Genomic DNA, 16,010 nt, shown 5'->3' with positions numbered 1-16,010 from the left:
GGGACCGCTAAGGCTGGGTGTTGCATGTTATTAGTAACATGGTAGGTCCTTTATAAATTACACCATCAATTAAGTCTTAATTATATCATAAGCTACCCTTTGTTTATTTTATATTTCAAAATAAATCCATCAAATCATAAAAGATTGTGTACATTACTAATTAAAGAGAAGCAATAACAACTTAATTAATCATAATCATAATACAAAGTAAGATTAACATTATGTTTCGGCATTCCTATGCTGTAATTTGACCGGAAGCCCCATGGCCGGATAAGGCGTTGGCCAACGACTAATAGGTTCATTAGGTATCGTCTCCTTCCACTGATATTTCGTAATAAAATGATGGACCAATAGTATAGACTCAATCCTCGCAAATTCTGCTCCGGGGCACATTCTCGGCCCTGCTCCGAACGGTATGTATGTGAGCGGAGGGTAAGCAGAATTGGTGTCGAATCTTGATGGATCAAACTTGTAGGGATCTTCAAAAATGTTGGTGTCCATATGCGTAGTTGAAGCCACCCACAAAAGCTGCCATCCTTTGGGAATATGAAATCCATTGAAGCTAATGTCTCGAGTTGTTAGTCGGAAGGTACCAAAAATTGGAGGGTTTATTCTCAGAATTTCTTGAGCAACACTCCATGTGTACTTCATCTTTTTTATTTCACCCCAATTCAATGCTTCATTGCTACTGCCTCCTAATTTATCCTTCACAACTTCCATTTGCTCTGTATACCAAATAACATATCAGGAATTTCTTAATTATTATATGTAGGATTTATTCACAATTTCAAAACATATATATGTAATGAATTACCTGCAAGCACCTTGGTATGTAGTTGATCATCCTTTGAAAGTTGCCTTAAGAGGAAGGTCATTAGACTAGATGTAGTATCATGACTAGCTAAGATCAAAGATAAGAATACATTAATAATCAATTCCTCTTCTAATGGCTTCCCATTTTCGTCTCTTAGATTAAGAAGGCTCCTCACAATATCTTCTTGTTGGTCTGTCTCTTGTTCCATTTGCATTTTCCTGATTTCAATAACTTTGGAGAGCCTTGCATGAACTCTGGCTTTAGCTTTCAGTGCTCTGTGTATTACAGTTCCCGGAATGTTCAACGGGATAGCCCAGATTCCGGTCAACATGGTCGTAAAATCTTGTAGCAGTATCTCTCTCTCTGTTTCATCTGTTATTCCGAAAAAGATGGTGCAAGCCACGTAAAATGAAATCTTCTTCATCAGTTTCACAATCTCTACTGAGTCCTTCCCTTTAAGTTCCTGCATAACCATTTCTTATTAATGCCAAATGCACATACAAATAGAAATCAGTGAGTTGCGGTTTGGCTTGGTTCGGTTTTTCAGTTCGTATTTGCACTAAAATTTAACTAAAATATTATTAGTTTTAACATAATAATATTTTGGGGTTTATTGATTCTGGAGTTACTAAACTATCGCCTTTATTTATTTACTAAAAAAAATCTTCTTATTTTATTTTGGTGACCAGCTTTGATTTGTTTTATTTTGCTTATGTTTTCAATCCAAAAGCATACGTGACAATAAGTTTTTATTGGCTATATGACGATCGATTCTTGATTATTTTTGCATATATGCATAATTTTGCTTAAGATAAAAATTTACAAAAACTGATTACCACGGAGCAGAAATAAACAAAACCTGATTACCACATACTGAAAATAAGCAAAAACGATTTCTATGCATGCATTCTTAGCCTCCAAACCTTTTATTGAAATGCAATTAAAGTTTAATAATCAAAATAAAACAAATCATAGGTCGATCAACAAAATAAAATAAGGCAATAAATAGTTTATTAACTTCAAGAATCAATTACTTCAATTTCTGGTTAGATTTTTGTACATCCTTACCGATGAATTCCCGATTTAATTGTTAAGTTACCTTGAGTAGATGATCTTGGATGAGTGAATCCATTTGGGTGACATACCTCTGGATGCTCTCAGGTTTTAAGCATCCCGCTACCGCACCTCTTACAAGCTTATGCAAAGAACCCGAAAGCTCAAACAGGCTGAATCTTCCAAGTATTCTAACAATAGCCTTTGGTTGTTGTGAAGAAAATCCGTTGTCTCCTCCACTGAAAACGAATCGATTTCCCACTTGGCCAATCACGACCACCACATTGGAACCAAAGAGAGATGTCTTAAATACTGGTCCGTACTTCTTAACACGTTTCTGTATCCATTCATGAGTCTTATCTTGTTTCTGAGCTTTCGCAAAGCTGATAGATTCTCCGATTACAGGAAATCCGAACGACCCTGGAGGAGCTTGCTTATTAATTTTGTAGTAGTAGTAGTAATAGCAGTATGCAACGAAAATCGCAATTAGGGTCAACAGAATTATGATAAACGAAGGCATTTTCAATTCGAAATACTCAGTTGGGAGTTCCATTGCGAAAGTAACAGTTTCTAATGCATGACTAAAAATATATAATCAAATCCAAGAGTTTCTGCTAATTTAATATAAAATTGTCGTTATATGCATACGACATTCTTAAGCATCTGACTGGTGTTTTGTTGCTTAGATGATTTCAGAATCCTGACCGATCAACTGATTCCGTTCCATGATAATCATACTTAGAATATTATAAATTAACCGAACTGTTTGTTTTAATGTGCAAATTGGCATTGAAAGAGTCAAGCAATAGCATATAATAGCATGCCGAATTGCCAATAGCTCATACTTAAATTTAAGGTATGTTAGCTATATATATATATCTTCAAATGAATATAAGATTTTAGGTTATAATATGACAAAACAGAGTGATTCGGATTAAAAAAAAAAACTTGATGACTAAATTCTAATGGAGGTTGACACAGTCCAACATGCAACATCAATTGTTAGCCTTTGCCGTCCTATATTTGTTATTGCCAAGGCTTGCTGCCCCACGATTCTTCAATAAAACAATCTATATACAGTCGACCCTCTGATAATTAATACACATGGTTGATCAAAAATTTATTAATTATTAGAAGTATTAATTTATTGATTTTATAGAAGAAAAAAAATTATAAAATATATTTTAAAGCATGTACATTAATAGGCCTAATATTAATATTATATTATAAAAAAACTAACTAAATATACTTTACAATCACTCAATTTAAAAGAAATAATTTTATATTCAATTTAAGAAATATCAATTGATATCAAACTAAAAAATAATTATTAAGAAGTTATATTTATAAAGTAAAATAATTTTTAATATTTTTAATATTAGAGATACTTTACTTACTTTAATTTGTTTATCTAATAACTTCTTTTAAAATTTCTCAAAAGAATAAAAAAAATCATAATTTGATGGTATTTTAATTTACATTTTATGAATTAAGATTAGTATTGCCTCAAATAAATCATCAATTATTATATATTTCTTTAAAAAAATCTCTCTAATAATTAATATTCATGTAGAATATATTTTAAATTTTATTAATTATTAAATAATAGAATTATTAATTATCCGACGTGGAACGAAGTTGGTTCTCTCAATTTTCTATTAATTATTAGAATTATTAATTTATAGAATATTAACTATTAGAGGGTCGACTGTATACTATATTATAATCTTGAACTTCAAATTAGCATTAAGCATATTTTGACAAGTGAATTAGCTACAATTTGCCAAGTGGCAATTTTTTTATTTAAATATTTTAATTATTTTATTAATTAATATTAATATATGGAAGTTATAAAATATGAAAAGTTAAAACTTATAGAATTTTAAAAGTTTAATGGTTATGAATTGAAAAGTTTTATTAATATATAGAAGTTACAAAATATGAAAAGTTAAAACTTGTAGAAGTTTAAAAGTTTAATGGTTATGAATTGAAAAGTTTTAATATATAATTAACTTAATAATTAATATAATATAAAGAATTTTGTAAAATTTAATCATCAAAAACTATAATCTTGAGCTTCAATTAAAAAATTAAGTATATTTTAAAAAGTGGATTGGCTATAAATTGCCAAGTGATAATTTTTTATTTAAAGTTTATTTATTATTTCATTAATTAGAAGTTATAAAATATTAAAAGTTAAAACTTATAGAATTCTAAAATTATAATAGTTATGAATTGAAAGTTTAAATGTCTAATTAATTTTTATAATTAATATTATATAAAGAATTTTGTAATAAAAATTAACCAACAATATTTAAGAATTTATGATTTAATTTTTTTAAAAGTTTTAATATATTTATATTGTTTAGATGTTGTTTTTACAAATTCTAATCCATAAAATATTAATATTATATGTTATGAAATATAAAAAATCAACACTGTATATTTTAATAATATTAAAAAGTTTAATAATTTAATTTATTGCATTATATAGAAATAGTTTCTTTTAAATCAATCAACTAATTTTATTTGATAATTATATTAAATTAATAAATAGTTTTAGAATACATTTTATTGAACATTACATTTATCTAATATAATATCATTTAAACTAAAACTTAAATTTTGAAATTTATTTTGTTAATATGTTATTATATTTTAAGAATACGAAAAAGTTTTTCAAATTTAATTTAATTAATTACAATTTAATGATTATGAAATTTAAAGAGTTTTTATTTATGTTTATAAGTTATAAAATCTTAAGAGTTTTCACATTGAACAGATGATAAGCAACCACTGTATATATGTGTGTGTCTTACTCTTTGCTCACGTAATAGACCACGCCATAAATGAATTTTTCTTTCGGAAAAATGCGATTTGTTGACTACTATCATGGTCGTCTTTCCAGTAATCCTCTATTGTTCGAGTTTTTCATAAGTTTTTTTTATTATATTAAGATCGTTAATATCTATTCAAAATGGATATAACTTTTTTTTTTATAGAATTTGATATATTACAGTGGTAAAAAGTTATATCATTAATTTTCATATTTTTAATACCTTTTTTTATTTATTTTTTTGTATTTGTCATTTTTATAGAAATTGAATATATAGAGAGATCATGTGAGTTGAGGCTAATATTCGTGTGTTAGATCTTAAAAAAAAAGATAAAAGTATGTCCATTTATAAATGTATGAATATAAATTGATCATTGATTTTTTATTAAGCATGATTAAATAATATATATGTTCATCATATATTATAAAAGGTATAGGAATAATTAAATTTTATATGAATATAATTTTTGATGTCTTTATAAATAAAAAAGTATTATGCTGCCATTATCTCTAAAATAGTATAAAACTAAATTTTATATTAATTTATTAAATATTATTAGCATTTTATATGACAAAAATTTATCTTAAATATATATATTTTAAGAGTATACACTATGTTTCTGTTTGTACTACAATGATAACTTATAGTATAGATTACTAGGAGTGTTCGATGTAATAGTTAAAACGTCAAAACCAACTAATATTATAAGAAAATACAAACACATCCAAATTAAAGAGGTAAAGTCTGAATATTTTAATTTTATCAAAATATAAATTTTTTAAAAATCTTAAAGTTTAAATATAAAAATTATAATGTGTTATACATACCATTATTAATTTATAAAGAGATTTTAAAAATTTAAGTAATAAGTTTTAAAAAACATAACGACAAATTTTATAGTTTTAATGTAATAATAATAATTATTGGTTATTTTATATGAATAATTTTTGTAGAATTTAATCAATAATTTATAGTATTTTATATCATATTAATAAATTAAATATTTAGTTAGTATTAATAAGTTTAATAATTTAATTTGTTGTAAGTTATACAAATGATTTTTTAAAACCAATCAATAAATTTTACTGTGTAATTATATTAAACTAATAAATAAATTAAGAATACATAAAAAAAATTATTACAAAAAAAATCTATAAAACATAATACTATAAAGATTAGAAATTTAATTATGAGATATGAAATAATTTTCTATTATTATATGTTAAAAATATGAAAAATATTAATTAATTATTAATTTATATTATAAATCTGAAAAGTTTTATTTAAACTTATAATAAGTTACAAAAATTAAAGAGTTTTAATATATAATTGATATTTATATGTTACAAAACAAAATGTATTTTTTAAATTTTTAATTTAAATTTAAACCAATTAAAATTTAGTTTATATAATTTAAAACAATCTATGGCTAGAAATTTGAAGAATTTAATAAATACGATTTTTAATGGTTAGTCACTAAAATTAACTAAATTATATATTAAAAATTATAAGAATTTAATTGATATAAAATGTTAAATTATTTAATTTAATACAAATTAAAAATTCAGAGAAATTTATAAATAAAAAATAAATATTTCAAAAATTATAAAACTATTCAATCGCACCCGCGCAACGCGCGGACATCGACCTAGTTTATTATAATTGTTGGTGAATTGTCAACGGGAGCAAAATATATTAGAAATATTGGTGGGAGTAGTTAATTATTAATTGGTGAGAATGTGATAATCCACCTACATGCTTATGAGAGTGTTTAGGTTCAACCATAACCTAATAACTATAACTATAACTAGTTAATAGGTGGTTTAATCTTTACACTTATAAACTCATTTATATTTGTTCTCCTAAATAATGTGGGATTATCTTTAACACTCCCCTTCAAGTGCAATCGGGATTGAATATCCGGGGGTCACTTGAAATTGACTCCCCCTAAAACTGAAATTTTTTGATTTAACAAGCAGCGGCAACACCGGACCGGCCTGCTGGGAATGAACATCCAGACGAACAACCGACAAATTAAGAATTCAGGCCAGACCTACTGAAATTTTTGATTTAATACGCAGCGGCAACACCGGATCGGGCCGCTGAGACTGGACATCCAGAAGGACAACCGATAAATTAAGAATCCGGGCCAGACCCGCTCTGATACCATAGTAGAAATATTGGTGGAAGTAATTAATTATTAATTGGTGAGAATGTGATAATCCACCTACATGCTTATGAGAGCATTTAGGTTCAACCATAACCTAATAACTAGAACTAGTTAATATGTGGTTGAATCTTTACACTTATAAACTTATTTATATTTGTTCTTCTAAACAATGTGGAATTATCTTTAAAAAATATCATATTTTTGTTTACTAAAGCGGCCCATCCAGTGAGCAGTGGCAGAATTAAGATGCAGATCCCAAAATCAATGAGTACCGAATAATTATATTAAAGAAAATCATATAATTGTTCTAAAAGAATCGAGTCAAATGATAATGTGATTGGATTTAAATAATTTTAAAAAAGTCAAATAACATATTGTTCGATTTAGAAATATTGGTAAAGGACGTATAATTCGATCAAAAAGTAAATTCTGAGACACCTAAATAATTTGTTTAGTTCCACCATTGATCCATTGACAGTTAGAGTGTGTGGAATAACCGAATTTAGCACCGGTTTTTAAGCCTCTTTGTTAATTTAGAATTTTGAAACAATTTATGTGATTCATTTAAAAATTGTTGCAAGAAAGTATAGTGAGCACACATGTGACATGATTTTCCCAGCTTTTGTTTGAACTGCACCGCACCATTCTCTCGACTAATTATCTAAAGTCACTTTGTTTCTGTCTAACCGGATCATCGCTCCTAATACTAATAATTGTGACCAAAAGAAGTGCATCACCTACACAAAATTCAATCCTCAGTCCAAAAATACAACTGTAACTATTAACTTCATATTACCCTATATTATTTTAAGAGTATTCCAATTCAAAAAGAAGTGTGTTGATTGTGATGTGTTTTTTTTTAATTCATCAAATCTCATTCAATCGAATATGAAACAATTACATTTGTAAGAAATTCGGGATAATTCAAAAACAAAACCCGATTACCTGACATGGACCAGACAACATGCTGTCTGATTCGCAGATCTTACTTACGAAAACAAAATTAAATTATTAACTGTTACGCTTATTAAGTGCAATCTTCAATCAATCTTCGATCAAACTTCATCCATCACCCATTATCCGCAAACTCACATAATCCGATTCAACCACCACTTGATAGCTCCTTTATAAAAAAGAGACATCAAACCTTTCAGAGAGGAAGGACAACAACCTATCACAAATAAAGGACAAAATAAAACATTCAGAAAAAAAAAACAATGCAAAATAAATAAATCTAATATTGCATTTTGTTGTTGATGATCTTCAATTTATCTTCGTTTCTTGACAACTGAATTGCGCTTCGTTGATAAATCTTAATCCATCAAGAAAAAATTGAAAAGAATTGGATATTTATTATATCTATGAAATTAAATTAACATATATAAAAGAATGGTTACCGTCAACAGTAAAATCAAACCATTGACGGCTGCCGAGAAGAAACAAAAAAAAAATTCTAGACGGTTAGGGTTTAATCTGAGAGAAAAAGAGAGGTTTAGGTTTAGTTCTTAGGTGTGATTTTGATGTGTTATTAACGTGGATTGCGTACATTTTGTTTATTAATAGATGTAGAAAGAAAGAGAGGGATATATTTATTAAATTATCTTTTAAAAAAACTAACTAAATTTTAGTTTTATTTATTGAATTATGTATAATTTATTTAGTTTTCTATGCGGTCAAGATGATATCTCATACTATGTTTTATTTATAATTTTATATTTTATTAGCTAGGCGACTCACCGATGAGTTGCAGTTTAAATAGAATAAGGCCGGTTAATATTTTATAAAAGTCGTGAATTTAATTTCTCATAAACATTTTTTTTCTATGGTAAAAAAAAGGTTGTTGGCGACTCTTTTGAACTTGTAAACGGGGTACGGAAAAGAAATAGCTAAACCTATTTTAAAGTACTTGTCTTAATAATATTTATTTCACTTGGTCCCTCACAAACTTCAGGCATTTTAGTAATCTTTTAACTATTTATTTTATACTCATGTGATCCTTATATATATAAAACAAAGTCTTTTCATTCCAATTAAAACGACCTCATTCCGTCCATAAAAAGGCCATAAAATATATAAAATAAATGAATAAAGGGTCAACGCGCCCCCTAAACTTGTGACACAAGGTCATCTAATCTATTTTATACTTTTTTAGCAATTAATCCCAAAACTCTTCAATCTTGAGTCAAATAACCTCATAATTATATTTTTAAAACGCATAAAATACAAATAGGAGGTGAAAGATGCAAAAAAGTAATTAAATACTTTCCTAATTATTGCGATATAATTATTCTAAATCCAATTTTTGAAATAAAAATAAAAATTATGAGTTATTTGACCCAAAAATATAGAGTTTTAGGGTTAGTTGGTCAAAAAAATATAAATTAGAGTAGATGACTCCGTGTTACAAGTTCAGAGGGCGCGTTGACCCTTTGCTCCAAAATAAATAGTTAAAGAACTACTTAAATGCAAAAGTTTATGAAGGACCAAATAAAATAAAAATTAATAGTATAAGGATTGTATAATGAGTTTAGCCAAAAGAAATAGAGCCAATAACTGTATCATATGAAAGTGATGCATGCATATGAATGCAAGGGACCGGGAAGGCCGGGAATTGCATGTGCTTAGTAACATGGTAGGTCCCTTTATTTATTACACTATAGCAATTAAGTCTTAATTATCTCATAATATTATTATTGAAACTAAAGATGATTATTTATCAAATATTTTGAAAAGGAAAAATATTTATAAGTAAAATCTAGTAATTTAGCATAAATTAATTAACTTTGTAAAGGTTAGTCTTCAATTGCCTAATCATTCAAAATTGTTACATCTTTTTTTATTATTTAATAGTTCAATTTTCAGAAGTAATAATTTCAGCTAATTTTGACAAGTATATTTATTAAATAAAATATATTTTTTATTTATAATTCATTATTTTATTTTTGTCAGCCAAAAAATATTTAGCAAAATTAAATTACAATTGGTAAGATTAAAATATTTGATCATAATAAAAAAAATCATAAATATTTGCTATTTTTTTGAAAAATATTGAATAGTTAGCTACAGTGAAATACATTTATAAAGGTTAAAATTGACATTTTTAAAATATTATACATAGATAAAAAAATGTCAAAATGTTAGATTTTTTTTTATATTATGCATAATGTAATCATCCATTTTTTTTATTTAAAAGGCTAATCATTCTGGACATGCACTAACTCACAAGTTTTCTTCTTCTTTGAAACTGGTTACATGGTTAATTTTATAATCATCATATGCGTACGTGTGGTTTAGTTGACATGGACTAGGTCCAATCGTGCTGATTAAGAGAATAATGATTTATTAGTGATAAAGTCATAGCTAATCATGTTATCATCAACCGACAAATTATCATCTCTATTATAAATCTCTCTACATTAATATACCAATACTATATTGTTTTGATATTCTACAAACTTTAAAAAAATTCATAGCTAGTTTTCCAATATATTTATATATTGTCGATCCTAAAAACAATTGCACACCATTTAATCTGACTCGTTCTCACGTTTTTCTCAAGAATCTGTTTCATTAATTTACTAAAAAAAAGTGACCAGTTTATGCAACTCCACTGATTAAAGAAAGGCATAAGAATAACTTAAAAATACCTCAATTTTTTAATTTTTTTATTAATATTTAAAAGAGTTAATTTCATATAAAATCACCACCTTTACACGTTTTTTTCATTTTAATCACGTCTTTTAAAAAGTGTCAAATAAAATCAACACCTTTCATTTTTTTGCAATTCTATCATCGATGAGTAAAATTCGATGTCTTTTCCTTCCAAATAAATATTTTAATCTGACTAATGCTCTATTAACACACAAAATACATTCCTCTTACTATTTTCTTGTTGATTTCAGTTGTCGAGTCAACAAAGATACATCGAATGTTCACATTCGTGATAGATTTGAAAAAAAAATGAAAGGTGGTGATTTTATTTGACACTTTTTAAAGGACGTGATTAAAATGAAAAAAACATGTAAAGATGATGATTTTATATGAAATTAACCCTATTTAAAAATTAAATCAATTTGGACATGATTCCAATAAGTATGCTTTAATTATAATTTATATATTTAACATTTTTTTTAGGCTTAAATGCGCCAAAAATCACAAACTTTCGCGTGTTTTTGGTATTTAACATAATCTTTTAACTTTGGCAAAAATATACATGAACTTTCAAACTTTTGTAATTAAGAGCACGTGTGTGTTTTGTTTGAAAAATAGTGCAATTTTACATCCAAAACAGCGCCGGTTTTAGATCCAAAATGGTGTTGGTGTCTTTAATCGCAAAATTTTGAAAGTTCGTGTATTTTTTTCCCAAAATTAAAAGATTATGTTAAATACCAAAAACACGTGAAAATTAGTGATTTTTGGTGCATTTAAACCTTTTTTTTATAATGTACTCCATTTTTATTTATGGTACAACTTTTTATTTTTCAAGAGGCAATACTTATCAAAATTAGCTCACAATTGACAAAATTAAAAAATTAGATCATAAATAAAATAATTCATAAAGATATGGTTTTTTTTTTAATAATTAAATATTTTACTACAAATTAAATTTATTTATTATATTAGTCTAAAGTTGACTATTTAAATAAGTTGGGATATAAATGAATTTTTTTTTGAAAAAGATAAAATATTTTAAGAGATTAGGTTTTAAAGAAATAGCTTCAAATTTATGCTACGCATGCATCGTATTGGTAGGTAAGTCACTTGATAATTAGGCTAATTAAGTTTTTTTGAATACTAGTTTTTTTGGCCACGTGCTACACACTTTAATGTTATCTATATGACCCGTTATTTAAAATTATAATTGTATATATTTTTGTAATAATATATTATTATTTAAATTTTACTGGACTTGTATTTTTTTACTTGTTTTTGTTTAATTATTTTATAAAATTTTAATTTCTTTTATTGAAAATGTTAAAAAATTAGAAGTAAGCAATGAGATTTAACTGTTGTTATTAAAAAAATGATAATATGATTGAAGCAAATTTATATTATTGTTCATAGTAAATAACTAATAAATAAATAAAATATCCAAATTTTAACACAAATATTATAATATGGTTATTTAATGTTAATGAAACTCATCATATTCTTTTATATATAGTGATATGTCTGTGCAATTCCTTTTAGGATTAGAAATTTGACACGTAATGATAGTTGTTGCACAATTCCTTTTAGGATTAGAAATTTAATACATAATGGTAGCTACTGCGACAATTATTTTTAATATGTTTGCTTTATGGATTAGAAATATCATCTTTCTATTTGTTAAGCACAAATACTCTTATAAGTGTTCCTCCGCGAGACACTTTTATAATTGTTATAGATATAGATTACTAAAAAAATATAGCACAATCAATAGTTTAAATAGTTTTACTTTTAACAATATACGAGAGCATAACCTAATAAGTTTTTTAAAGTCACTTAATAATTGTCAAAAAAAAAAACCTAATTAATATATACAATGACTTTAAGCTCGAGAATAATATACTATATGCTATGCCAAGGATGTGCTACTTTATATATCAACAACTATAATGAAATTAATAAACTTATCCTAGATTTTTTTTTTGACAATTTGGTCCATTAATTTTACTTTTTGAGTCAATTATCCAAGCAATAAATAAAAAAATAAATTGTCTATTTAATATAACTAAGAGATTAATATCTTGAGTTATTTTTGTGAAAAATAGTCTTATTTAAAGAAAAATTCATAATTTATAATAACACAAAAAATTATCAAAAGATTTAATAATACTCCCTCCGTCCCAAAACAATAGTTCACTTTCTCTTTTTCACATAGTGTAAGAAACACAATTAATGCTCTAAATTTTCATAATTTTATTTTTATTTTTCTTATTATATACCCTTATTAAATGTTATGACTAATTTACTTTTTATGCTAATGGCATTAAATAGTAATCTTTTAATAAGAGCAATATGAAAAAATCAATACTCTAAATTGTAATTTACTAGGAACATAGATAATTATATGGGACAAAAAAGAAGAAGAAAGTAGATTATTATTTTGGGCCTGAGGGAGTATAATTTTTTTGATACATAATTTTTAAAACTCTGGCTTTTTTTATATATTAAATTGTGAACTTATTTGTCATTTAAATAAGTTAAATGACTAAAAAGTATTATTTTTTATCAATTAGACATGTTTACTTTTTTCTTAACATAATTGACATAAATTTGAGACTAAATGATAATTTTTTTATTTAAGATATATACTAATTTTTGTTGCCTGCAAAATATTAATACTTGATATTTTTATGAGCGTTTATCCCACATAATGGTTGTGTCACCTCATTTTTACAGCAAACCAACAAGCATTTGCGGTAGAGAATTATTAATTATTGTTTATCTTTTTATTATTAAATATTTCAACATGACAAATAGCTCATTGATTTGTAGTACGAATAACGTGACACCAACGTTGCATCGTATCACTATTCTATTTTTATTAGGTAGAATAATGCATTTATCTACCAACAATTATAACCTATTTATCTTTAAATTTATCAGTTTGGTTCATTATTTTTTTGAATTTTTTTAAATATATTTATATGATTCATTTGGAGATGATGTGATACGATGATAAACGTCAAGTAAGATAAATTTTTTTACATGTAGATGTTCAATGTCATGCTATATTACCTTTAGATAAATTGTGAATATATTTGACAAAATTTAAAAAAAAAAAGCACAAAACTGACAAGGTTTAAATGAACTATAGCCGTTGGTAAATAAATACATTTTGGATTTTTATTGAAAGAAATAGAAGGATGGGAAAGATAGAAATATAAAATTGTCAAATATGATGCTCAATTTCAACAAACCTTATATCCCCGAATCAAAGTAATCCCCAAATCAAAGGGTAGGCTGATAAATTCCGCAATCTAAGGCCAATATTAAGAAAGAATAATTCCACATAGGTGATGAAATTAAAGAGAAAAATAAACTGAAACAGTTGAAAAATGCATGTGCATGTGGGCCTCCTAGGTATATCAGTTGGTAGTCGCACTTAGAACATTTGCATGTGCAATTTGATTCTGCTAATAACCTCAAAATATTTCTGAATCAATTTTTTGTGGTGTCTCTTTTTTAGCTGAACCAATGAACATGTTCTTTTATGAACTTGTCTCTTCCTACTTAAATAGTCCACATCATTCTCTTCTCCTATTACTATATATATAACCTTTCATTTCCCCTCTCTTCACCATCAAACGAACTCTATCTACTTCCCAATTTCTTTTCTACTTTACCAAAACCAAACAATGGCCAGCGCTACGTTCTTTCTTCTCATCTCTGCTGTGCTCAATCTTTGCCTCAGTCTCAGACCTACTTTTGCAGACTATGGTGGCTGGCAAGGTGCTCATGCCACTTTCTACGGCGGCGGTGATGCTTCCGGCACAATGGGTATGTGCAAGATATATATCCTACTTTATATTTGCATATACAAAATATATTATCTTTGTTTTTTTTTATATAGAGTTTCGGAAACGAAATGCTGAAACGTAGGACTCGAGATATACTAAAGGGAGTTGTTGTTCATTTGTGTTGCAGGAGGTGCTTGTGGATATGGAAATTTGTATAGTCAAGGGTATGGAACAAACACTGCAGCACTTAGTACTGCCTTATTTAACAATGGTTTGAGCTGTGGTTCATGCTATGAAATGAGATGTGACAGTGACCCTAAATGGTGTCTTCCTGGCTCAATCACCGTCACTGCCACTAATTTCTGCCCTCCTAACCCTGCTCAATCTAACGACAATGGTGGCTGGTGCAATCCTCCTCTCCAACACTTTGATTTGGCTGAACCTGCTTTCTTGCAAATTGCTCAATACAGGGCTGGAATTGTACCCGTCTCTTTCAGAAGGTAACATTAATATTACCAAATTTTAAAATATTTCAAAAGTTATGTACTTATTTGCAATTAAACAGAATATTGAACATTGTTCTGTTGTGGTGGATTTCAACAGAGTACCCTGTGCAAAGAAAGGAGGAATAAGGTTTACAGTGAATGGACACTCTTACTTCAACTTAGTACTGATCACAAATGTAGGCGGAGCCGGAGATATTCATTCCGTGTCGATCAAGGGATCGAAAACGGGATGGCAATCCATGTCAAGGAATTGGGGACAGAATTGGCAAAGCAATTCATACCTCAATGGACAAAGCCTTTCATTCCAAGTAACAACAAGTGATGGCAGGACTTTGACAAGCAACAATGTTGCTCCTGCGAACTGGCAGTTCGGACAAACTTTTTCGGGTAGTCAATTTTAGGGACTTATATATTTATATACCATACAGGTAGAGATTATAAACAAACAAAAAAAGACAAGTGTAGTAAGAAAAATATATTGTAATATAATGAATGGTATTGTAAGATGGTGGTGGGGTTAGGGTAGTAGTATGAGAAAGGTTAAGCTTAGCCTAATATTATTGAGGCTGGCTGATGCTGTTGCTGTTGCTGTGGTGGTTGATTGGCACCCGCTAGGCCTTTATTTGATATGTATTTTCAACTTCAATGGTGGGTTTCATATTTGATTGAAAACCATCATGAAAAATGTCAGTTTGTTTGTCTTTTGATTTAATCCTCAACCAATTTGAGGATATTTGATTGTCCTAATTTATGATATGCCAATGGAATCAATTTTAATTCCAAGACTTGATCTTTTATGAATAATTAAGATGTTTATCAAGCTTTGCATGAGTTTCCCTTCAAGATTTGAACTTTATGAATACTTGAGATGTTATCAAGCAGCATTCTTGAAATGATGAACAACCTAGGTCACAGAACGACAAGAGTCTAATATCGAAGCTAACTAATATTAAAGCTTTAAATGACCCCAGCCGAGCCGAACTAAGATACCGAGCTGAACTGCGATGTTATGTTTGGTTCATATCCATTCGAACTTTAAATAAAGTGTTTTTGTTCAGTTCGGTTCATGTTCAGCATGCCTTAGTTCGTTTAACTGATAAATAATTAAGCTCACAAACGATCTCGTGAATGAACTGATGTACTAAACAATTCAATATGCTTTTTTTTTCTTATTAAAATTACATA

General features: G+C 27.3%; 2 protein-coding genes across 2 annotated transcripts; one reads left to right on the top strand and one right to left on the bottom strand.

Moving 5' to 3' along the window:
• Positions 1-131: 131 nt before the first annotated feature.
• On the bottom strand, positions 132-2,471 carry LOC126659768 (beta-amyrin 28-monooxygenase-like). Its single transcript, XM_050353103.2, has 3 exons — positions 1,914-2,471; positions 815-1,277; positions 132-725 (listed from the first exon to the last, which is right to left on the bottom strand). The coding sequence occupies exons 1-3, from the start codon at positions 2,418-2,420 to the stop codon at positions 220-222; spliced, it is 1,476 nt and encodes a 491-aa protein (XP_050209060.1). The 5' UTR covers positions 2,421-2,471; the 3' UTR covers positions 132-219.
• Positions 2,472-14,150: 11,679 nt separating this feature from the next.
• LOC126661329 (expansin-A8) lies at positions 14,151-15,608 on the top strand. Its single transcript, XM_050355152.1, has 3 exons — positions 14,151-14,359; positions 14,507-14,819; positions 14,923-15,608. The coding sequence occupies exons 1-3, from the start codon at positions 14,218-14,220 to the stop codon at positions 15,224-15,226; spliced, it is 759 nt and encodes a 252-aa protein (XP_050211109.1). The 5' UTR covers positions 14,151-14,217; the 3' UTR covers positions 15,227-15,608.
• The last annotated feature ends 402 nt before the right edge of the window (positions 15,609-16,010 follow it).

This window comes from Mercurialis annua, linkage group LG8 (assembly GCF_937616625.2).
Source record: "Mercurialis annua linkage group LG8, ddMerAnnu1.2, whole genome shotgun sequence".
NCBI lineage: Eukaryota > Viridiplantae > Streptophyta > Magnoliopsida > Malpighiales > Euphorbiaceae > Mercurialis > Mercurialis annua.
This window is presented reverse-complemented; position numbering and strand designations above follow the sequence as displayed.